This window comes from Gorilla gorilla, chromosome 14 (genome assembly GCF_029281585.2).
Source record: "Gorilla gorilla gorilla isolate KB3781 chromosome 14, NHGRI_mGorGor1-v2.1_pri, whole genome shotgun sequence".
Lineage (NCBI taxonomy): Eukaryota > Metazoa > Chordata > Mammalia > Primates > Hominidae > Gorilla > Gorilla gorilla.
Genome location: NC_073238.2, coordinates 127,350,938 through 127,376,420, shown reverse-complemented (window position 1 = coordinate 127,376,420; position 25,483 = coordinate 127,350,938). Strand labels below are relative to the sequence as shown.

Below are 25,483 nucleotides of genomic sequence, written 5' to 3'. Positions count from 1 at the left end.
GGAGTTTAGGCTGACACTGAGCATTGCATGACAGTGTTGTTTGGTAGATGGGTTTGTTTTGTTTTGTGGCCATTCAGTAGCATTTTTATTTCCCAGTGTGACATTAAAGAATCTAGAACATTAATCAGAGAAATTGTACACTCAAGAAAATCAAGAGATTCTGAAATAGAATTAGTGATTTAATCACTAATCACTGTGTATCTACTTTCAGACCGATTTGAAGCCGGAGAAAAAAATTCCTGGTTTCATAAATAGCGCAACAGTGAAATGTAGAAGACGTTAGCAAAAGCATATTCGCGCCATGAAAAATCGGCATGTTACTCAGATGCTGCTGGCTTGACTGACCCTGAGAAGAATTCTGGAGGAAGCCTCAGAAATGCAGGTGGAGCAGAGCAGCACAGACCTGAGCTTTCATGGGACTGAGCTGCTTCTGTCACCCACGGAGCATCCAGAGGAGCTAGAAAATGGAGAATAGCCACAAAAAATTTTTATGCTTCTGTAACAAATCTAGAGTCCCTCAGAGAAAGTGCTGATAGTAGCCTGCTTCGCATTTTTAGGTGACGGTAAACTTTCAGGTGGAGTTTCCCCTTTCATTTTTAGATGAAATCCACAGTTTTGTCATTCAGCTTCAACCTTCTCTGAAGGAGGTCAGGATGGATAAGTATAACCTGGGTAGTTGCTTGAAAAGGCTAGAAAATAAAACAGATTGTGCTTACTGTGCACAAGTGCACAGCAGTGCTACATTTTAGGATCACACTGAGCATGTACCTGGGGAAAGGTCGATGGAGACATCGGATGTCAGGGTGAGACCTGTGAGTCGTGGCATGTGACTGGTAGAATTCGTCCATTTGTTTTCCAATGAAAAGATCCACCAGAGTTCTGTGATAATATTAACAGAAAAATACAAAAACCTTCCACAAGTGGTTTCTAAACTATTTCATACAACTTTGCTGCACTGGAAAGAAATCAAATCACATCTGAGAAATAGCTTGAGGACAAATATATGTACACTCTGTGCACCTGTAGAATGTTTTAAATACTCACCATTCTCCAGGGAAGACTGGCTATAGATTTTCCATTACAGTCCAGTGACTTCAGTGGGGGAAGACACAGTCCTCTCATTTGAGCTCTGCGTTAAAACCTAAAGTTGAGTGCAAGTGGTAGTTACTGTACTTAGAATCTCACCGAAACCATAACACGGCTGAACATCACTTAAAACAACACTTTATTATGCCCCTGTACATTGAAAAGGAATTGTAGTTTGAGGGGTTTTGAGTATTATTTGATTTGAAATCTTAGACCGTATTTATAGTTTTAGTAGGGAAAAGTACACTCATAATTCTAGGATTTCAGATGAACCTCAAAGCTGAACCCATTCTTCGGATGCACATTGACCATATCTGTGTGTTGTAGATTCCTAATGGCAAGAAAGATACTTGGGGTATGTGGAGTGCACGCTGTGCTGCAGGAGCCCCATGAGACAGATGCTCGGCAGATGTCACAGGTCTGAGGGCAGCTGGGTCTCTTCTGAGGGTCTTAGAGCTGAGAGTGCATCTCATGACTGTGGACGCTATAGTTCACTGTGTTTAACTGTCTGCGGAGCCATGTAAGGAGCGCTGAGGATTCTTTGCAGAGTTGTAAACTTTGTAAGTAAATCTTAGATATGCCTCTGATACATCAGTCATAGCCATTGGCAGGGGAGGCGCTTGAGCCCTTGAGTGGGTGTGCTCCCTTGCGAGGCGCTGGGCGGTGCGTGGATGTGGACGAGGGCCCTTTGGAGCTCCTGGTTGGTTAGGTTGCCACCTCCTGCCTGTTTATTGCCTGAGGGACAGTGTGTCATCCCTCTCTTTAAAAAATGAATTTTCTCCATCTGAAAGGTGCATTGTCTAAGTCTGCCATCATTGATCCCTAACTAAAAATTCTTCTGCCTCCTTGAAAGCAAGTTCTTTTTTTGTCTTTTGAAATTTATTTTTTTAAACATCTTTTGTTACTGGCTGCCATATATTTCATTTAGGTGAGTGCTGGTGTATAATGTATATCACTGTCTGCTTTACAACTCTCTGGCTCTCCCTCACCTGAGCCTCTGTGTTCGAGAGTTCTAGCCCCTTCTCGAGACCCAGGCACCGGGCAGGTGAGGGTGTCCTTCTCTGCAGTACGTCCTCCTCCTTTCCCAAGTGCACGGCGCGTCCCTGGAGACCGGGTGCCAGGGTCGGATGGCGATGCTGCCTGTTAGTGGAATCTGTGCCTTCGGACAGCGTTCATACAATTCACATACATATTTCATGCTTGTATAAGTTGATCGTCTGTTTAAGAATTTACATTTTTATAAGGCTTAGAATTCCATCTCCTCCTCTCCCACTTTTCTTTACTGACCAAGCTGTCATGTGTTAAACCAAGAGAGCAAAACTGCAAGGTGTCAGTTGATCTTTAACTTACAGAAAGAGTATTTTTTAAAAAGTATGCATTGCCACTGTTATTTTTACGCACCTCTATAAAGAGGCTTAAGTTCCACTTCTTTACTGTCTTGAGAAGAGGCAAGACTGATGTCTCACACAACTGCATGCGTAGCAAGTCTCAATCTCGTTATCGAGGTAACTCATTGAGGGCATTTGAAGCAGTAACAAAACATGTCCAAGCTGACCCATGTTATAAAGCCTTTTTGTAATCACCTCACTGATGGGCCTAGCTCTGATTTAGCCATCACATACATTAGTGTAACAATATGCTGCCATAGTCTTTGAACAAAAAAATTAAAAGTGCGAGCAGAGAACTGTGCTCTGTGGTGACCTTCCAGCCTGGTGATGGCTGTGTGATCTCCTAAAGGATAAAAGGAGAGTCTGAGCTCGTCGCTGACCTCCCTCGAGGCTCCTCTTTCTCACAGGCGTTAAGGCCACAGTTGGTTCCTTAAAGAAATGTCACCTTTATCTCCAGAGAGCCAGGGAATAGTAAATGTTTCATGCACAGCAGGCAAACTAATTGTAAAGCCATGAAGTAGAGCTTCTATTTATTCAGTGCACTGCATTATTATAAAATAAATGTTTTGTGTTTAATTTTTAAATACAATTACATTTTGTTTCATATATTCCTTATTAGGCCCTTATTAGGTAAAGTAGTATAGTACTACTTGGTTAGATAGCTAAGTTCTTGTTTAGCTTGAACTGCACAGAAATTGGTTATGGAGAGGTTGTTTCCTGTTAAGGGGTCGAGAATTTAAATGACTGATTTTTTGTTTTAAGATAGCTTGCAGGTGGGTAAGGGAGAACAGCGCGTTGTCGGTAAGTGTACTTGCATTGCACCTCTGACGTCAGCTCTTCCCTTGTAGAGTTCTCCGGGGTGCTGCACCAGTGTCACATTTTGGCCTCTGAGATGGTCCATTTCATTCATCAGATGCAGTATTACATCACATTTGAGGTACACTTCAGTCATTGTGTTGATTTTAGTTTAAATAAGTCATGTCTTGGCTTTTACATGGTATATATATATGTGTATGTATATGTATGTGTGTATATATATGTGTATATATACATAATTTTTTCTTTCTTTTTTTTTTTTTTTTTTTTTGAGATGGAGTCTTGCTGTCGCCTAGGCTGGAGTGCAATGATGTGATCTCACCTCACTGCAACCTCTGCCTCCTGGGTTCAAGCGATTCTCCTGCCTCAGACTCCTGAGTAGCTGGGATTACAGGGGCCCACCATCACTCCCAGCTGATTTTTGTATTTTTAGTAGAGACGGGGTTTCGCCATGTTGGCCAGGCTGGTTTCGAACTCCTGATCTCAGGTGATCTGCCCGCCTCGGCCTCCCATAGGCGGTATATATTTTATGAGTGATGCTACACTAGGAAGGACATGAGCTTATCTAGCGTCTTTAAATTGTTGTTTCCCAGGTGCTTGAATGTTCTTGGGATGAGCTTTGGAACAAAGTCCAGCAGGCCCAGGATTTGGATCACATCATTGCTGCACACGAGGTGTTCTTAGACACCATCATCTCCCGCTGCCTGCTGGACAGTGACTCCAGGGTAAGACTCCGACCTGCTTAGAAACAAGAAACCAAAAGAATCATCTTCTTTTCTTGGGTTCCTGTCAAATGGGGGAATCTTAGAAATGCCCTGATGCAGCCACATTGGTAATAATTCAGATAATTTTATTAAAAGTTTACTGTTGAAGGTACAGTTTCTGAAGAGAATTGGAACAGTAGTGCAGTAGTGCTGAAACAAGAATATACTCTAAACTGGATGTAAAAATGGTAGAAAATAATAATACCTTTTCATTTTCTAGATATAATGATATCCTATTGTGGTATTCAAAAGAGAAAACCATGACTTTTGAGTTGTTGAGGTTAATATCTGAACAAAATAAGCAACATGATATAAGAACAAAACAGGCCGGGCGTAGTGGCTCATGCTTGTAATCCCAGCACTTTGGGAGGCCGAGGCGGGTGGATCACCTGAGGTCAGGAGTTTGAGACTAGCCTGACCAACATGGTGAAACCCTGTCTCTACTAAAAATACACACTAGCTGGTCGTGGTGGTGTGTGCCTGTAATCCCAGCTACTTGGGAGGCCGAGACAGGAGAATCGCTTCAACCCGGGAGGCAGAGGTTGCAGTGAGCCGAGATCACGCCACTGCACTGCAGCCTGGGCGACAGAGCGAGACACTGTCTCAAAAAAGCAAAACAACAACAACAACAACAACAACAAACCATGGTGACATGTATGACATTTTTTGCAAACGTTCTTTTCCTTTAGGGTCCATGTTCTGAAAGTTGCACGTTCCATGTGGCAAATCTTCCTGGAGTTCTCCTTTTATTCTGAGGTCTGGGGCAAGAAGGAACGACGTTGCTTTCACTTGAAGCAAATATATTGTGAAGTAGGGGGCAAATTTCAAATGCATTTTTCACCTGAACTCTGAGACTTCACGGATGTTTCCGACTGGCAGAGGCTGCCTCCAGCTGGGCCTGCACTCTCCTCAGGGCCTGTCAGTGGAAAACACGCCACTTCAGGGCCTTTTCTTCATCTAAATTTTAGTATATGTAGGTTAGTCAGCCATGAATTTCATTATTAAAGAACTATCAATCATGTCAAAAAGTGGTTGAGATCAAAGCTGCTTCTATATGGAGTGTTTTACATGTTTTTATAAATATGTGGAAATTATGTCAGAAAAATAGTTTAAAATACTTTGAGGATAATTAATAATTAAAGAAATATACAGGCTGGGCGCAGTGGCTCATGCCTGTAATCCCAGCACTTTGGGAGGCTGAGGTGGGTGGATCACGAGGTTAGGAGATCGAGACCATCCTGGCTAACACTGTGAAACCCCGTCTCTACTAAAAATACAAAAAATTAGCCAGGTGTGGTGGCAGGCACCTGTACTCCCAGCTACTGGGGAGGCTGAGGCAGGAGAATGGCGTGAACCCGGGAGGCGGAGCTTGCAGTGAGCCAAGATTGCGCCATTGCACTCCAGCCTGGGCAACAGAGCAAGACTCTGTCTCAAAAAAAAAAAAAAATGTACTTCTTGAGGTTTGAGGCCCTTGAAACCTCTACTACTAACCCTGGTCTTGTTATCGGAGTAAAACCACAGACGGTTTCATGCTGCCTGCCAGCCGTTGCCTTTCTGTATTCAGCAGACGCCGACGAGCGTTGTCCGCACACGTTTAGGAAGTCAGTGTAACAAATAGCTCTCTGTTCCTAGACCCGTGTGCCGTTGGCCAGCACGGCCTGTCTCACGGTGCAGTCGCATGGCAAGACAGACACAGGCTCTGCAGCCAGGTAGACCGAGGGTGGAGTTTCACTTCATAGCTTTTGACTCCAGTGTTCTGTTTTAAAAGGGCATGGTCCTAGTCTCTTCAACAGATTTGTAAGAATTGTATAATTCAAGTATAATGTTGACCATAGTGGCTGGCAGATAGGTGTTAGTTGCTATTTTGTGCCTGTGTGTGTGTTTTACAGAGGTGTTTACAGTCACTAGATTTCATGCATTTCAGAAAATGTTTGAACTACTGAGGACTATACCCATACTGATATCAGTCCAGATGTGGCAAATAAGTAACACTCCACACAGCTTACGGAGAATGTAGGAGACTTAGTCCACTTACAGATATGAACCTTCTGTACGAGATAAATTGTCATAGCTTTTGCCCCTAGATGATTTCCACTGGTAAGAACCCTATCTGGGGGAGAAAATCTTCCCACCTGTAGCACAGTGCCCTTGTGAAAGTGGGAAGTGGGGTCTTCACACGTGCGTTGGTCCCACCTGACGTCGTTGAAGGTGTCATGCCGGAGGCTTCATGGTCATTTCTGAACTTGCCTTTGCTGATGGCTTTACTCTTAATTTGATGATTTGTTTAAAATGAGCTTTAAAAAAAAATAAACCCAGTATGTAAAGCAGATTAAAACAATCTATTATTGACATAAGCAATTTTAAGTATAACATTTTTATTATGTCACTCACTAAGAAAACCAAGGCGGTTCTGATACATATAATCTTGAAGCTGGAGGCTGTGCATGTTTTTGTGTTTTTTGTTTGCACATTGTTGAGAGAAATTGTGAATTGCAGAGTGAATTGGTACCACTGATGTTGCCAAAGAACGGCCTCCTGCAGGTGCCGTGTGTGGACAGATTGCCAGCAGAGCCCTGCCTGGCAGCCTGAGCTTGAAGTCAATGTCAGTGGGTCACCTTGTAGATAGATTAACTCTTCCAAACATAATAAATTATTCTTTATTAGACTACATAAAGAAACAAATTAGATAAATCTTTACTAAAAACAACAGATTAAACCGTCTGTGTCTTTTATGTTGCTTATTTAAGACCCTGTCAAAAGGACAGAACAGCTCTAAGATGAGAACTTGTAAGATGGAAGATGTGTTTGCCGCATTAATCACGTGGTGGTTTTATGTTAGGAACAGCATCCCCTGATCACGTCCTTCTATCATTTGCCAAATCAGTCCACATTGTTTTTGTTGCCATGTAATTTGAAGACCTGGTTGCGTAAGTGCATTGTAGTAAGTGAAAGAGAGCATGGGCTGTTCACTGCCGAATACCAAGTTCTCCTGCATCAGTTTGTTCCAAAACCCATTCAGCAAATACTCATTTCAGCTTTGTCTCACTTGAGATCAGACGTTAGTTCAACTCTGAACGGTGCTGCTGTGACTTAGCAAATGAATTTTGAACCGGAGCATCGCCATGCTTTCATAACGGAAAATATTTTTGCAGAATAGTATTAGTCCATTAGACAATGGGTGATGAGAAGTGGCTTTGCAAATGTCTTCATTAACTGTAAAGTTGTGTTAAAAATAGAGTTAACTCAGCATCTTAGTTTCTCCCCAAATCAACTGTATTGTGTCTTCCCAACCACAGGCTTGGAACCTCTCCTGTTATCTCGGTTTCTTTTATGCTTCTCAAGTACAGTTGTGTCATTTTTCTCCTATAAACTTCTTGCAAATCTTTTGTTACATTATTGCTACATTTGAGAAATTTGGCTGGTCTGAAATGGTATTGATTTTGTTATTTCGATCTCTAATTTTTCTAGTCTAATATTTTCTTGGCGCATATTTTTTATAAGTAAAACCAGTTTTGTTTCTTTCATTTCACACAGTCTGCCTTTGCTTCTTTTTCACGCTTCGGAGTGTTAGCTAGGCTTACTCTAAGCACAAAGGGAATCCCAGTCTTATTCCTGACATTAAAGTGATGCTTTGTTGCTTCATTGTTGGCTGTTTTGTTTGCAAAGACATCTGATAGGACCCTTGTCAAGCTAAGAGGGTTCTGCCCTAGTCCTAGTTTGCTTAGATGCCTTATTTAAATTATGAGTGGGTGTTGAATTTTATCACAATTTTCTTCTGCACTATTGAAATTACCCCCCGCTCAGCCCTCAGACTGTTAGTGTGTTTTTTCAAACCTAAGATGGCAGAGGGTAGAGTTAACCTTTCTCTTCAGTCATAGCACACTGCCATCAGTGGTCCATGAAAAGCCTCTCATATTTTGTTGGGTTTAATTTTATCCCCTTCCCTGCCAATACCCCAATTCCACCCTCCTCTGCCTGTACCCCCTTCCCTGCTGTTTGCATCAGCTTTAATGTATTTGCTCTATGGCCTTGGGTATATAGATGGTATTTTCTGTGTATACGTTTTTAATTTATGTAAATGATTTTGTGCTGTAGATTTCATTGTGTCCTTCCATGCCACAATAGGAGAAAGATTAATGAGGTACAGTAGTTGTTTACTGAAGATTACTGGGCAGTAGTTATAAGCAATGAACGGAAGATACCTGCTGTGACACTGATATTTGTTTAAAACATTGGGAGTTTTTTCCTCATGTTAAGGTATCCTTGTATTCCTGGTATAAAATATGATACATTTTTTAAAAACCTTGCTGAATTTGCTTTTTATATTTTACTAAGTATTTCCTTTCTCATATTTTTGATTACCTGCTTTTGCTATATCTAAAAAAAAAATGGAGATGCTTTCCTATTCTTTTTTCAATCTTGGAATAGTTCTACTCATTACTACCTGCTATCTAGCTTTGAAATTTGGGCAGAACTTCATTTTTGTAACCTTGTGAGGATTGGAGATGATTTGCAGAGAGCTCCTGGCCCACCGTGGGACTTGGGCAGTCACAATTGCTCTTGTTATGGGTGCAGGTGCAGGATGGTCACGTTTTGCTGGTGCCCAGCACAGCGCTGCTCACCAGGAGGGTTCAGGAAATGTGTGGTGAAGGAATGAATGAACAGCTAATGAACACTTTGGGAATTTCAGTTGATATCTTGTTTTCTAATATCTTTTCACTAAATATCAATGTTTTGTTTAAGAAACTTAGCTGGTTGAGGCTCTATTCATAAAACATTGTCATCTCTTTCAGGCACTTTTAAATCAACTTAGAGCTGTGTTTGATCAAATTATTGAACTTCAGAATGCTCAAGATGCAATATACAGAGCTGCTCTGGAAGAATTGCAGAGACGATTACAGTTTGAAGAGAAAAAGAAACAGCGTGAAATTGAGGTATGGTCTTTACACTTGTGAATTTATCTATTTGAATAATGAACTCCTTGCCACACACGATAATCTCAAATGCCAACAAATAACTTTCTTGCCAAAATTGTCAGACAGGTTGAGATGTGCCTATACTGCATTTGAAGTCCCGAGAAATCACTGACAGTTGTAAAGAGGGAGGGGCCACCCTCACTGGCATCATCATCCTGTTTCACAAAATAAATAAAAACAGCAGCATTCATGAGAATTACAAGTCTCCTGCCCGTTTTCATTACTGAGTGCCACAATGCCGATGTCACCCGTCGGAATCTCCACAGCTGCCTCTGCTCTGCATCGCTCTGTGTTTGAAGCTTGTGAATCATGCACCATGCTGCATTTTGCAAACGTGTGCGTCTACAGATGCTCCTCAACTTAGAGCAGTCTTGTGTCCCAGTGAGCACATTCTACGTTGAAAGTGCATTTAATATAATATAGATGGAGCATCCCTAATCTGAAATACGAAATACGAAATGCTCCTAAACCCAAAACTTTTTCATCACTGACATGACGTCACAAGTGGGAAATTCCACACCTGACTCCTTTGCTTTCTGATGGCTTATTGTACACAAACTTCGTTTCCTGCAGAAAATTATAAAAAATATATAAAATTACCTTCAGGCTACTATGTATTTAAGGTGTGTATGAAGCATAAATGAATTTCATGTGTAGACTTGCATCCCCTCTCCAAGATACCTCGTTATGTATACGCAAATACTGCAAAATCTGAAATTCAAAATACTTCTGGTCCCAAGCATTTCAGATAAAGGATACTCAACCTGTACCCCAATAAACCCATCGTTAAAGTAGAAAAAATCTTAAGTCAAACGATCTTAAGTTGGAGACCTTATATGTATGTTTATATACCTGTAATGCAAGTATATATGTATATATAATATGTATAGGTATATATGCATGTGTATGTGTTTATGTGTGTGTGTGCTTTGCATATATGTGTGTTTACAGGTACATGCATGTGTGTGTATGTGTGTGTGTACATGTACATGTACATGAACCAAATTTCTGTACTTAACGGTTATTTTCAGATTTATTAAGCAAGTTTGGCTGTTTATGGGATTTCTTTTATTTACTATAATCTGTTTAATCTTTTACTTTTTCAGGATACAGTCATGTACCACATGATGTTTTGGTCAATGACAGACTGCATATATGACAGTAGTCCCATAAAATTATAATGCCGTATTTTCACTGTACCTTTTCTATGTTAGATATGTTAGATACACAATACTTACCATTGTGTTACAGTTGCCTACAGCATTTAGTCCAGTCACACGCTGCCCAGGTTTGTAGCCTAGGAGCATAGGCTGTGCCATATAGCCAGGGTGTAGTCAGCTGTACCACTGAGGTTTCTGCAAGGCACTCAGCGATGTTCACATAGGGACAAAATCACCTAACGATGCGTTTCTCAGCATGTGTCTGTCTTTAATGTCACATGATGGTACTGACTCTTGGGATTGTCAGAGACATTATTCAGTCAATACAGTTTGGTTAGTTTTACTTTTGAGTAGTGTTTCTCTTAAAACCTGTGTTAGAGGACCATATGTAGCTTAGAGAGTCCTCAACCACTGGGTGCACATGTTATTTCTTTGGTATATTTTGGAAACATTTGTATCGCTAAGGGCTCTCATCATTCAAAGCAAATTTTGGTAATTCTGAAGTGTTGTAGAGTTGGCACACAGAAGCTCCTGGGCCTTGTCCAGGCAACCCTGTGGATAACTTAAAGTCAGATGTACTCACGATTCTACCTAACTCTATAACTTACTGGCTTTGCGCCTTTGGGTGGCTCACCCCTCCAAGATGTCGTTTCCTTACTTTTAAAATGGGTGATAAGGAATATGACCTCACAGAGTCACTTATCTATGTGTGATGATATATGACGCTTATTTAGTAGGCATTCAAGTGCATGCTGGCCACTGCCATTTGTAAAACTGCCCACGTGCCCCAAGAAGCTTCCCTTCTAGAGAATTACTAAACTGTCTCAAAATTGACCAAAATCACTCCTTCTGATTTTTTTTTTTTTTTTTTGAGAGGGAGTCTCACTCTGTCGCCCAGGGTGGAGTGCAGTGGCGCGATCTCGGCTCACTGCAGGCTCTGCCTCCTGGGTTCATGCCATTCTCCTGCCTCAGCCTCCCAAATAGCTGGGACTACAGGTGCCCGCCACCACGCCCGGCTAATTTTTTGTATTTTTAGTAGAGACGGGGTTTCACTGTGTTAGCCAGGATGGTCTCGATCTCCTGACCTCATGATCCACCCGCCTCAGCCTCCCAAAGTGCTGGGATTACAAGCATGAGCCACCGCGCCCGGCCACTCCTTCGGATTTTAACCCTGTCCTAATAGCGTGTCCGCTGGCCGTGTGGGAGTGGAAGGTTCTCTTGGGCAGTTAGCCGTCACAGTGAGTGGGACAGATGCATAGGCCAAGTCCACGCTGATTCAGGATATTCCATTCAGACTTGCTTAAGGATGCAGGAAGAGACACAAAAGCTAAAACCATATCTGAGAAGTTATTTAAGTTTAAAAGGCAAGATAGTCTTCAAAGCCATCATTTCGACCTGAGGTCCCCTGAAAGTTCTGAAGAGATCATGCAAGTTGCCTCCTGGAAAGACGACAGAGCCCTGGGTGTGTGCTGGGACCAAAGCGGCGCCTGCCTGCTGCACCCCCTGGTGCCACCATGTTCTTATGCTGCCATTGGGTGGGGGACTCCAAAGGGCCCTTCTCCTCCTCCTCATGGCTCTTCTGTTTCTTTCCACTTTTCTTCTCACACGCTATAAATATCAATTTATAGTGATATTTCCAATTCAAATGTAGGATTAAAGGACTTTTACTTGTTTCATTTTTTATCAATATATCTCCAGTGTTGAAAACATTGGTTTCTAACATGATCGTACTTAATTATTTGCCATCTTACGATAATGCATCCATGCATGCACCCATACACGTGACTGTCTCAGAATAAGAATCCCGATGCTGCTGCTGATATGGGAACAGTATAGTTTTGAAAATAGTTTTACTTTTTTTGCAGTTTTTTTTGAGGGAAAAAATATTTCTTCTATTATTCTAATAATTTTTAAAAATGTTTTGCCAAAATTTTTTCCACTAAATAGATGCATTCAAATTCCATGTGGTAATGTCCTTGAAATAACTGCTCCCGTAAGGCGCTCCTACCAACTCACTGCACAGTTAGGTTAAGTGGTTTCATTTTGGCTTTTAATTTTTAGGGATTGCTTTTACTTATAAAACAGAATTGAATATAGTATCTTAGTTACTATCTAAGATAGTAACCTGATGCCAAAACAAAGCATTTGGGTAGTTTAGCTTTTGTTGCTCTCTGTGTCCTAGTCTCCCTTGTAAACATGGATTGGGAAATCCACAGTATTATCACACTGATAGATCAAAATGATAATGTGTTACAAGTTTCAGCTTATTCCAAGAAAAGAACCCTCCGTGTTATCATTCTAATAAAGATATTGTAATTCATGTTTATAAACTGAAGGGGAAAAATTATATGATCATCTCAATAGATGGAAAAAATCATTTAATACCAAGTAAAACCCATTAAAAAGGTTTGCATGAATAATTTTATAATAAGATATCATTCTTGGGGGTGAAATATTGGAAGCACATCCCTGAGACAGAGTGAGACATACACGCTCCTGCACTGATGGTCCCAGCCAGGGCTACGAGCTGAGAGGAAGTACAGAGAGAAGGAAGGAAAGCTGGCATTTTGTTGTTGTTACAAAAGTCTGGTTGTGTAGAAACTAGACCCCTGTCTCTTGCCATGTACAAAAATCAAATCGAAATGGATTAAAGACTTAAATCTAAGACCTCACATTATGGAAATACTAATGGAAAACACTGGGGGGAAACTCTAGGACATTGGTCTGGGCAAAATGTCTTGAGTAATACTCTGCAAGCACTGGCAGCCAAAGCAAAAATGGACAAATGGGGTCACATCAAGTTTAACAAGCACCCAAAGGAAACAATCAACAAAGTGAAGAGGCAGCCCAGAGAACTGGAGAAAATATCTGCAAACTACCCATTGGCGAGGGATTGATAACCAGAATATATAAGGAGCCCAAACAGCTCAACAGGAAAAAATCTAGTAATTCAGTTAAGAAAGGAAAAGGATCTGAATCGACATTTCTTGAAAGAAGACAATGCAAATGGCAAAAAGGCTTATGAAAAGGTGCTCAACATCATGGATTATCAAAGAAATGCAGATGAAAACTACAGTGAGCTATCATTCCACCCCAGTTAAAATGGCTTTTATCCAAAAGTCAGGCAAGAACAAATGCTGGCGAGGATGTGAAGAAAAGGGAACCCTCACACACTGCAGAGGGAACATGGATTAGTCCAGCCACCATGGATATAAGTTTATAGTCGAGTACATGTATGTCCTTAAGTTATCGAATAAGATCATAGTAGTTAAAAGAGTGGTGTGGCTCAAGGAAAGACAAGTAATTGCAACAGGGTAAGGTCCAGAAGCCCGCAGGTAGAGACCGTTGCTCCGTGGCCTGTGGTGCTGAGAGCCGTGGGGCCTGGGCCTAAGTAGGCAGCACTGGCTAATTTTAAACAGCTCAAAATATACTATTTTACTATACTAAGTTTAGATGTTTAATGTTAAAATTTTAAAGGCATACACCAACAAATGCTGGTGAGGATGTGAGAAGACTCTTACGCTGCTGGTTCTGGATAAACTGGAATAACCACTTTGGAATACTGTTAGGCAGGAACCAGTGCCGAACTCAGGACTACTCTGACCCAGCATTCTCTCTCCTAGGTGTAGTGCCCAACGGAAGTGCGTCTCAGGCACACCAGGCCCTGTTCCCAAAGCTAGAGTGTCTCAGGCACACCAGACCCCGTTCCCATAGCTAGAGCGTCTCAGGGACACCAGGCCCCGTTCCCAAAGCTAGAGTGTCTCAGGCCCACCAGGCCCCATTCCCATAGCTAGAGTGTCTCAGGGACACCAGGCCCTGTTCCCAAAGCTAGAGTGTCTCAGGCACACCAGGCCATGTTTCCATAGCCAGAGCATCTCAGGGACACCAGGCCGTGTTCCCATAGCCAGAACGTCTCAGGGACACCAGGCCCCATTCCCATAGCCAGAGCGTCTCAGGCACACCAGGCCATGTTCCTATAGCTAGAGTGTCTGAGGGATACCAGGCCCTGTTCCCATAGCTAGAGCATCTCAGGCACACCAGGCCATGTTCCCATAGCCAGAGTGTCTCAGGCACACCAGGCCATGTTCCCATAGCTAGAGCATCTCAGGCACACCAGGCCCTGTTCCCAAAGCTAGAGTGTCTCAGGCACACCAGGCCATGTTCCCATAGCCAGAGTGTCTCAGGGACACCAGGCCACGTTCCCATAGCCAGAGCGTCTCAGGGACACCAGGCCCTGTTCCCATAGCCAGAGCATCTCAGGCACACCAGGCCATGTTCCTATAGCTAGAGCGTTTCAGGGACACCAGGCCCTGCTCCCAAAGCTAGAGTGTCTCAGGCACACTAGGTCCCATTCCCATAGCTAGAGCGTCTCAGGGACACCAGGCCCTGTTCCCAAAGCTAGAGTGTCTCAGGCACACCAGGCCATGTTCCCATAGCCAGAGCGTCTCAGGCACACCAGGCCTCGTTCCCATAGCTAGAGCGTCTCAGGCACACCAGGCCCCGTTCCCAGAGCTAGAGCGTCTCAGGGACACCAGGCCCCGTTCCCAAAGCTAGAATGTCTCAGGCACACCAGGCCATGTTCCCATAGCTAGAGTGTCTCAGGGACACCAGGCCCCGTTCCCAAAGCTAGAGTGTCTCAGGGACACCAGGCCCCGTTCCCATAGCTAGAGTGTCTCAGGCACACCAGGCCCCGTTCCCAAAGCCAGAGTGTCTCAGGCACACCAGGCCCCGTTCCCAAAGCCAGAGCGTCTCAGGGACACCAGGCCCTGTTCCCAAAGCTAGAGTGTCTCAGGCACACCAGGCCCCGTTCCCATAGCTAGAGCGTCTCAGGGACACCAGGCCCCGTTCCCAAAGCCAGAGCGTCTCAGGCACACCAGGCCCTGTTCCCAAAGCTAGAGTGTCTCAGGCACACCAGGCCATGTTCCCATAGCCAGAGCGTCTCAGGCACACCAGGCCTCGTTCCCATAGCTAGAGCGTCTCAGGCACACCAGGCCCCGTTCCCAGAGCTAGAGCGTCTCAGGGACACCAGGCCCCGTTCCCAAAGCTAGAATGTCTCAGGCACACCAGGCCATGTTCCCATAGCTAGAGTGTCTCAGGGACACCAGGCCCCGTTCCCAAAGCTAGAGTGTCTCAGGGACACCAGGCCCCGTTCCCATAGCTAGAGTGTCTCAGGCACACCAGGCCCCGTTCCCAAAGCCAGAGTGTCTCAGGCACACCAGGCCCCGTTCCCAAAGCCAGAGCGTCTCAGGGACACCAGGCCCTGTTCCCAAAGCTAGAGTGTCTCAGGCACACCAGGCCCCGTTCCCATAGCTAGAGCGTCTCAGGGACACCAGGCCCCGTTCCCAAAGCCAGAGCGTCTCAGGCACACCAGGCCCTGTTCCCAAAGCTAGAGTGTTTCAGGCACACCAGGCCATGTTCCCATAGCCAGAGCGTCTCAGGCACACCAGGCCATGTTCCCATAGCTAGAGCGTCTCAGGGACACCAGGCCCCGTTCCCATAGCTAGAGCGTCTCAGGGACACCAGGCCCCGTTCCCAAAGCTAGAGTGTCTCAGGCACACCAGGCCCCATTCCCATAGCTAGAGTGTCTCAGGGACACCAGGCCCCGTTCCCAAAGCTAGAGTGTCTCAGGCACACCAGGCCCCATTCCCATAGCTAGAGTGTCTCAGGGACACCAGGCCCCGTTCCCAAAGCTAGAGTGTCTCAGGGACACCAGGCCCTGTTCCCAAAGCTAGAGTGTTTCAGGCACACCAGGCCCCGTTCCCATAGCCAGGGCTCCTCTGGGGGGAGAGGTGGTGATTGGAAGGGGCCACAGGAACATCTGGGTGCTGAGATGCCCTCGCTCTGCATCTGCATGGGGGTGACATGCGCATGTTCATCTCGTGATAACTTATTAAGCTGTTCATGTATGAGTTTTTACACTTTTTTATATGTGTTGTACGACAGTAAAATAGTATATTTTAAAAATTTGTGTAAAGAAATAAAAGACAAAAGTTGGTGGGGAAAAGATGGGAAGTAGTGTAAATATTGTTATTTATCTTTTGTAACCAAGCATCAAAAGATATTGTTTAAAGCTCATAAATGAAGTAAAACAGGTATACATAGGTTGAAAGATGTTAGAGATATGAATAGAATGTTTCTAAAATCAGATGGCAAAAGGAAGGAGGACAATAATTATTATTGCCCAGATTAGAGTATTGATACCATCCAAAGAAGAAGATGATATGTTTTATGAAGTGAAGGTATAAAGGTAACCACTGGGACACAGTGTCACTGCCTGGCTGTTAGAAGAAATACAGGTGATATAGTAGAAGATTATCACCCGCAAACCGGAAAGCATAGTATAAATATGAAGACAGAACTAAGAGCAGATGTACATCACATCAATCAGGGGACTTGGGTTAAACCCACATAATGAAAGAAAAAGCTCCTCAATAGAGGATGGTGTTTGCTTGATGCCCCTGGGTGGGGGTGCTGGATGGCTTTTAGCTGAGGGCTGAAGGTCATTATCCAGGCAGACCTACAAATTGGGAAGTTCTGGCCGGGCGTGGTGGCCCATGCCTGTAATCCCAGCTCTTAGGGAGGCAGAGGTGGGAGCATAGCTTGAGCCCAGGAGTTGGAGAGCTGCCTGGGCAATATAGCAAGACCCCGTTCTCCACAAAAGGGTTGTTGGTGGGGAGAAAAGAAGACAAATTGGGAAGTTCTGGTGTAGAACGAGTGATGTAGATAGTTTATAAAGAAAACAGTGGACACGAACAAAGCATATAAAGCAAATTAAATTCTTCAAAGGAAAGCAGGTTGTGGTTCAGAGCACAAAACAGTAAACATGGCAGGAAGGGCGCATTGGAGTGATGGGAGGTGCAGGGCACAGTGAGGACCACGCAGTGTGGGCTTCCTGTAAGGCCCAGCTTGTGCCATATCAGTACTCACTTAGAAAACCACAAGCAAACAAGCAGAAATGGGTCGAAGCACATGGATTTTAGAAGAATATTTCAGTTTCTTACAGACTATGAAAGATAAAATGCACATAAATAAGGAAATATGAAAATTCATAACTCTGCCTATATTAATAAATTGGAGAGAATGAAAGTAAATAAACATCCCACTCAAAAAGTTGGAAAAGCAGGAATGAAACCTAAAGAAAAAGCCAAAGGACATAATTAGTAAAGATGAGAGCGAAAATCAGTGAATCGGAAACAAAGAAGTTAATAAAGTCCAAGAGCTGGGCCTTTTGGGGGGCCAAGGAGTGGAGGGAAATTAAGCCATGAATGAATCTGAGAGGTAGCGGGAAGAGAAGGCACAAACATACAAAACAAGTGAGAAAGAACTTACTCTTTCGCTCAGCTCTGTGGAAAAAAATCTACTTGAAGGAAATCATTTTCCATAGGTTTCCGAAATTGGCCCTATGAGAGAAAGGAAATTGTAAGCAGAGCAAATACTAAAGAAGAAACAAAGCCATGGAAGGGCTCCCACCAAAAAGCGTCAGGTCAGCTGTGCTGAGAAAGCCTCCCAAACGCACCGATGGTCAGCTTTGTGCTCTGTGAACTGTTCCAAGTTTCTAAATTGTGTAAGAAGAATCATGAAGCTGATACCCTATCTGAGAAAAAACAAATCTGGGTTGTAAATATTGATGGAGAAATCTCACATAAAATATAATTGAAAAAAGGCTAGATTTAAAAGCATAATTTATGAAGACTAGGATTTATTTCAGGAATGCATAAGTTTGGGAAATCCAGTAATATAATTCACCATATTTGACAAGTGAATTAAATCATGGCCAGGAGCGGTGGCTCCCGCCTGTAATCCCAGCACTTTGGGAGGCTGAGGCAGGCAGATCACCTGAGGTCAGGAGTTCGAGACAAGCCTGGCCAACATGGTGAAACCCTGTCTCTACTAAAAATACAAAATTAGCTGGGTGTGGTGGTTCATGCCTGTAATCCCGGCTACTTGGGAGGCTGAGGCAGAAGGATCACTTGAACCCAGGAGGCCGAGGTTGCAGTGAGCCGAGATCATGCCATTGTACTCCAGCCTGGAAGAGCGAAACTCCATCTCAAAAAACAAACAAACATAATTCCTATATATGCTATCTGAGAAGACATTTAATCAAATTCATCATTGATTGAAAATGATCTTAAAAATAGAAATAAACAGGTATATCTCCAGTACCAAAAAGTACATCATGGTTAGGGAACTAGAAGCATTCTCACTAAAGTCAAGATAATAGTTTAAAGGGTGCTGACGCCTTGGGCCAGCTGGTTCCACTTTCACACATACTGTCTTTGTTACATAAAAACGTGTACAGCACGAGGGAAGGATAGAAGGCTGTTTATCCCACAAAATGAGATGAATTATATACCTTGTTACAAGTTATGCAATGTGATATTAAAAACAACAGAGGCAGTCTCAAATGTGTTCATATGAAATATTTTCAACACACATTGTTAACTGGAAAAAGTAAGCTAGAGAGCAGTCTGGCATCAGAAAATTATTGTGAAAGTGTTGAACAGTACAGAGAGGCATAAAAAGCAGACACCTCCCGCTCCTCACATACCTGTTTTCAGCCCTACTCTGTAATCTGTTTTCCATCATGATTTTACTGACATTTGGTACTTTTGATTGTTCAGGGCCAGTGGGGAGTGACAGCAGCAGAGGAAGAGGAGGAAAATAAGAGGATTGGAGAATTTAAAGAATCTATACCAAAAATGTGCTCACAGTTGCGAATATTGACCCATTTCTACCAGGTGTGTATGAGGATACAGAGTGGCTCTTCACACCACTCTGCCCATGTTCTGTACCTGACAGTTGCTTTCACAGTGATGAGAGTGGAGTCAGCCCTGTCAGTCTGACACTTATTTGTGTAGGTGTGAGTAGCACCCATGGTGGACCCTGTGACCCTCTGGGGGACTCAGGTATGCCTGGGATCCGGGCAGTGCCAGTGTGCCATCAGTGAGAACCCTGGCCAAAGGGTGGCCCCTGTGGTGGGATGCGGGCACCCGGGGGTGGCCCCAGTGCTCCCCTGTGTTGGGGTGTGGGGACCTGGGGGTGACCCCTGTGCTCCCCTGTGGTGGGTGTGGGGACCTGGGGGTGGCCCCTGTGCTCCCCTCTGGTGGGTGTGGGGACCCGGGGATGACCCCTGTGCTCCCCTCTGGTGGGTGTGGGGACCCGGGGGTGACCCCTGTGCTCCCCTCTGGTGGGTGTGGGGACCCGGGGGTGACCCCTGTGCTCCCCTCTGGTGGGTGTGGGGACCCGGGGGTGACCCCTGTGCTCCCCTCTGGTGGGTGTGGGGACCCGGGGGTGACCCCTGTGCTCCCCTCTGGTGGGTGTGGGGACCCGGGGGTGACCCCTGTGCTCCCCTGTGGTGGGTGTGGGGACCTGGGGGTGACCTCTGTGCTCCCCTGTGGTGGGATGTGGGGACCTGGGGGTGACCCCTGTGCTCCCCTGTGGTGGGTGTGGGGACCTGGGGTGACCCCTGTGCTCCCCTGTGGTGGGTGTGGGGACCTGGGGTGACCCCTGTGCTCCCCTGTGGTGGGTGTGGGGACCTGGGGGTGACCCCTGTGCTCCCCTGTGGTGGGTGTGGGGACCTGGGGGTGGCCCCTGTGCTCCCCTCTGGTGGGTGTGGGGACCTGGGGGTGGCCCCTGTGCTCCCCTCTGGTGGGTGTGGGGACCTGGGGGTGGCCCCTGTGCTCCCCTGTGGTGGGATGTGGGGACCTGGGGGTGACCCCTGTGCTCCCCTGTGTTGGGGTGTGGGGACCCGGGGGTGGCCCCTGTGCTCCCCTCTGGTGGGTGTGGGGACCCGGGGGTGACCCCTGTGCTCCACTCTGGTGGGTGTGGGGACCTGGGGGTGGCCCCTGTGCTCCCCTGTGGTGGGTGTGGGGACCTGGGGTGACCCCTGTGCTCCCCTGTGGTGGGTGTGGGGACCTGGGGGTGACCCCTGTGCTCCCCTGTGGTGGGTGTGGGGACCTGGGGGTGGCCCCTGTGCTCCCCTGTGGTGGGTGTGGGGACCTGGGGGTGGCCCCTGTGCTCCCCTCTGGTGGGTGTGGGGACCTGGGGGTGGCCCCTGTGCTCCCCTGTGGTGGGATGTGGGGACCCGGGGGTGGCCCCTGTGCTCCCCTCTGGTGGGTGTGGGGACCCGGGGGTGACCCCTGTGCTCCACTCTGGTGGGTGTGGGGACCTGGGGGTGACCCCGTGCTCCCCTGTGGTGGGTGTGGAGACCTGGGGGTGGCCCCTGTGCTCCCCTGTGGTGGGATGTGGGGACCTGGGGGTGACCCCTGTGTTCCCCTGTGGTGGGATGTGGGGACCGGGGGGTGACCCCTGTGCTCCCCTGTGGTGGGATGTGGGGATCTGGGGGTGACCCCTGTGCTCCCCTGTGGTGGGATGTGGGGACCTGGGGGTGACCCCTGTGCTCCCCTGTGGTGGGTGTGGGGACCTGGGGGTGACCCCTGTGCTCCCCTGTGGTGGGTGTGGGGACCTGGGGGTGGCCCCTGCGCTCCCCCGTGGTGGGATTGTGGGGACCTGCAGGCGTCTCTGTAGCCTTCATTTGGGTTTTTCAGTGACTCCCAATGGGGCCTGTCCCTGAGACAGCTGCCCAGCCTGGGTGAGTGGCTGGCAGCCAGCAGACATGGTGTAGACCCCGGAAGGCTGGGGACGGCTGCTCTGCATGTCTGTCCCTCTGCTTTTGCCTCCATGTATGGGTCCAGTTTCTCATTTCCTCCATTTCTCAATGTGATCTTAGTGATAGTAGAGATGAAAAGATTTCATGAAAAATATTTCTGTTCAGTCGCTGATCACTAATCATGGAGCGTCAAGCCTCCAGCCCTCCAACATCGTGGGTTTGTGTGCTGGTGCCTTCATGTGGTTCAAAATTGAAAGTGAGACCTCACTCGCTCTGTTCTGTGGGCATCTAGTTTGCTTCCCAGGTCCTCAAGCTTTTTTTTTTTTTTTTTTTTTTGAGACCAAGTCTTGCTCTGTCACCCAGGCTGCAGTGCAGTGGTGTGATCTTGGCTCACTGCAATCCCCGTCTCCTGGGTTCAAACGATGCTACTGCCTCAGCCTCCCGAGTAGCTGGGATTACAGGCACGCGCCACCACACCCAGCTAATTGTTGTATTTTTAGTAGAGACAGGGTTTCACCATGTTGGCCAGGCTGGTCTTGAACTCCTGACCTCAAGTGATCCACCCGCCTCAGCTTCCCAAAGTGCTGGGATTACAGGCATGAGCCACCATGCCCGGCCCTCATACTTTTTAAATATTTATTTTTCTTCAAGATAACTAAGGAGGAACATTGTCCCTTTTACAAGTGGTCTTAGTCTGACCTTGGCCTACTTCTGCATTTTTGTTGAAGTTTCATAAAAGGGGGTAGTGACTGGCCAGTCATGTTCCGTGAACAGGCATCCCTGTTGGATGGTGTTTTGACACGATGCCTTCTTGAACTCATGTTATTTGTACAGTATGTATTCCTGTTTCTTAAAAATGGACACCTAATGGTTAGATCCATATGATTCACTAAAATCAGACATACAAATCCTTTGTATAGCTACAAAGGAGCAATGTGTAATTTTAAAGATTTGTCTGTGTGCTTATTTCTGAGACAACGATGTTCTTGTTTATGGTTACATATTTCCCTGAGGGAGTTAATACATTTTCAAAAAGTAATCTTAATCACTGTAATCCCAATTTTACTCAAATTACAGTCTTAAATCTGAATGGTAGTGATTTACAAAGAAGATTCTTTTCTGTAACAGCAGAAGTCCGTCTCTGCTCTCTGTGGCGGTGCCAGCGACGGCAGGGTGTTATCGCCATTGACTGTGAAAGAACATCCAGTCTCAACCTGTGGAAGAAATATTCTTAGATTTCCTTTTAGTAGTTCCACAGACCGTTGTATTTCAGTTTCATCACATCATCACATAATAGGAAGTCACTGTCTGTATTTTGGCAATATAACTTCTTAGGCGTGTTCTTCTTCCCTCACCTAAAAAGGCAGTGATACACGCACACACACACACAGACACACACACACACACATACACATACACAGTGTTTGCCTGCTCAGAGGTGAAGTTACTTTATCAACACAGCAGAGCCTGTGCCCAGGCCTGCCTGTGAGCTTCGGCATTCGTGTTTCTGACCAGAAGCTGGGAAGGGGCAGCGACAGCTGGTGAAGACTTGGGCGGGGCTTGGTGAGGACGCAGTGCCTCAGTGAGTTTTCTCTGCAGATGAGGCCTTTCCAGGCCAGCAGTTCCCGTGAACGGATCAGCACCCCGTGGCATGGAGCAGGCTCTAGCACTGGGCGGGGATGGGCCTGTACTCAGTATGCAAGTCTTTCAGCCTGAAATAGAAGCAGCCAGTCCTTTCATCTTATCAGAGTTAGGGGAAACTTCTGTCACATCTTTAAAAACGCCCTCAGTAACAGGATGATGGGGATGCCAGTGCCCATGAAGAGGGCGGCTGCAGCCTCACGTCCAGCAGCTAGACCCAAAGACCCGACTGATGCTCTCAATTTGTTCTCCAGCAAGGGCTCTAGGATGAAATCCTCTTTCATGAGTCGTGAAAGATGAAATGTGTGGCACTGAGTTTTGTATTCAAAATAGAATAGAATGTTCTAACATCTGTTACTTTGCTGTTTTGCTTATTCTTGTGAAACTTAAGAACAAAGTGAAAAAACCTATCGGTTAGTTGTTTTCAAATCAAATGTATTCTTCACTAATTTGTCCTTGTAAAAGGGCGCCTGTTCCTAATGCAGGTGCACTGGCCGTGTGCACTCCAGGGTCCCAGCAGCTCTTGCTCCCTGGACACCTGCCCTGGTGGGCATTTACTAAGGGCCTGCTGATCTGGAAGGAAAAACAGACCCAACCCAAAGGAGATTAAGGTCCGGGGAATACATTTGTGGGTCGTTCTTTTCTGAAACAATATTTTACTCCTTTTGCTTCTTTTTAGGGTATCGTGCAGCAGTTTTTGGTGTTACTGACGACCAGCTCTGACGAGAGTCTTCGGTTTCTTAGCTTCAGGCTGGACTTTAACGAGCATTACAAAGCCAGGGAGCCCAGGCTCCGCGTGTCTCTGGGTACCAGGGGGCGACGCAGCTCCCACACGTGAAGCTCGCGGTCCTCCCAGGGAGCTGCGGGTGATGTTCGTTGCATTGCTAGACACGAAATTCCCATCGACGTCCTGCAGGAACTGCATGCTGCAGGTGTCCTGCCCGTCCGCCCACGAGTGCGCCATGTTTCAGCGGAGTGGCGTGTGGGAGAAGCCACGTCGTGTTTCACATGTCGGAGTCGAATGCATTTGTAAATCACTAAGTCAAGTAGGCTGGCTGCACTGTTCACATTTGTCTCTAAAAGTCTCTAAAAGTCTTCATCGCTAAAAGATACCATAATTTGCTAAGGCTTCTTAAGCTTTCCATGTTATAATTTATATTTGTCACTTTAAAAAATCCATTTCTTTTAGAAAAAATTAGGGTGATAGGATATTCATTAGTTAAGATGGTAACGTCATTGCTATTTTTTTAACATCCTCTTTAGAGGTGATTTTTGTTAACATAACCAAAAATTAAATTGAAACAAAGTGTCCCAACTAAGAAAATATATAGAGCATTTTATTTTTTTTTAGTGTTGTAAAATATTAACCTCTGTGAGATCCTTTGTATCTTAATGCATTACCTTTACACATATTTATTCTTATTTTCTCTCCTTTCAGAGTTTACATTTTTATATTTAATTTACTATTTCAGATTTTTAAAATAGTATAGAAAAAAGTAGGAGTGATAGAGAACAAAAATACTCTTATACAGTGCAACCCAAATACCGCGAATGCATCAGCTAAAGCAGCGTGTAAATAGGAATGACGAGAAAGTTAATGGAGTATTTTATTTTCAAAGTTCCTGATAAGCATTGGAAAGAAATCGACATGGATAATGAAGATTTCCTTTTTCCTTGCCTATTTTTTCATTGTAAATATTTATATACTACTGACCAAGATGTTGGGGTGGGGGGGATTGTTTTTTGTAAAAATGTCATTATCAGGTCACATAAATCTGCCTTTATGTTGCATAAGTGAAAATTTAGAAAATTAAAAGCAGTTATCTTTCAGATGCATTCGTTATTTCTTGAGTAGTTTATGAAGGGACAGTTTACTTGCTGGATTTGGGGGTTGAGGGTTGGTAGAATTTGATTTAATATAGTACAGCATATGAATTATTTAATCAGTGAAACCAGGAAAGTAGACTTTGTGTGACTTTTGGTGTAGAAGCAAAGGCAATGTCACCGCTCAGGTCTCAGGAGTGATGCTTTAGTTATCTGAATCCACCTCTGACTCCTTTAGGTGTGGATTACCTTTAAAACTAAAGGGGCCGTCAGGGATCCTGGCCATGCAGAAATGAATTCATGGCAAAGGCCAGAAATTCAATGTAATTTTAGTTTTAAAGTTCATAAAATCAGAAATTTGAAACAGGTTTTTCTACTGCAAGGTTTTTAAGAAATTATTGCATATTGTTTATCTCCAAGAGAGGTTTACCAAGGTAATTGACCATGCAGCCAGCTTTTATTTTATTTTATTCAGAGAGTTGTTCCAGGGATTAATCCTCGGTAGAAACCACCCTAGCAAAGGCCCACCTCGATTTTAGGGATTACGACTCCATTGGAGTGTAGGAGTCACCAGGACTTAGGTCAGATTTGTGGGCTATGGAGGGCTTCCGGGAGGTGCGGCCCTGGGGGGTGCCTGCGGGTCTGGAGGGTGGGAGCTGGGATGGGGTGAGGCCTCTGAGGAGCTGCGTGAGACCCACTCCCCGTCATTGTGGGTGCACAATCAGGCCCCTTAGGGAGCCAGGGCCCCAAAACCCAGCATCAGCCAAGCATGGATGACTTGGGGGCTCCACACTGGGGTTGTGCGGAAAGGAAAACCCACAGTGTGGGCGACCGCACCAAGCTCTGGGAGGGTCACGTCTTTATCCAGAAAATGCTAACCACTCTTACCTGTCATGCTTGTTGTAAATATTAGTGATGCTGTATCTGTAGGGTCCTGGGCAGCTCAAGCAGGCCACCTGGCTCCGTCTGCGAGGACACCTCTTACCCACCAGGAAGTTCGGTGACTGCGGCCGAGGGCACAGATATCCTTTGTTAGAAGGGCTGGCCGCCCTCATATCCTGTTGCATGGGCAGGTTCGACTAGAGAGGGGAATATTCTTGCCTTTCTTGCCTGGTTGTCGACTGCAGTGTTCATGGCATCATGATTCTCAAGTCCCTCTGGAAAAATGTGCCTCCAGACATTAAAATGTAGGACAGAAGGACACAGCTTTGTTGAAGGA

The 25,483-nt window shown here is 45.4% G+C and overlaps 1 protein-coding gene across 6 annotated transcripts in view; it reads left to right on the top strand.

Moving 5' to 3' along the window:
• The window catches only part of TUBGCP3 (tubulin gamma complex component 3), a 105,119-nt gene extending 80,849 nt beyond the window's left edge, over positions 1-24,270 (top strand). For 4 of the 6 annotated variants that reach the window (XM_031007164.3, XM_063697576.1, XM_063697575.1 and 1 more), the window contains 5 exons: positions 3,323-3,411; positions 3,884-4,015; positions 8,848-8,988; positions 18,812-18,928; positions 23,120-24,270. In XM_031007164.3, the coding sequence (XP_030863024.2) occupies positions 3,323-3,411; positions 3,884-4,015; positions 8,848-8,988; positions 18,812-18,928; positions 23,120-23,278 (638 nt within the window). In that variant the 3' untranslated portion in view covers positions 23,279-24,270. Of the gene's footprint in view, positions 1-3,322; positions 3,412-3,883; positions 4,016-8,847; positions 8,989-9,092; positions 9,227-18,811; positions 18,929-23,119 lie in introns of those variants that run through there. The other 2 variants (XM_031007165.3, XM_031007166.3) reach the window with 2 other exon arrangements.
• Positions 24,271-25,483: the final 1,213 nt, after the last annotated feature.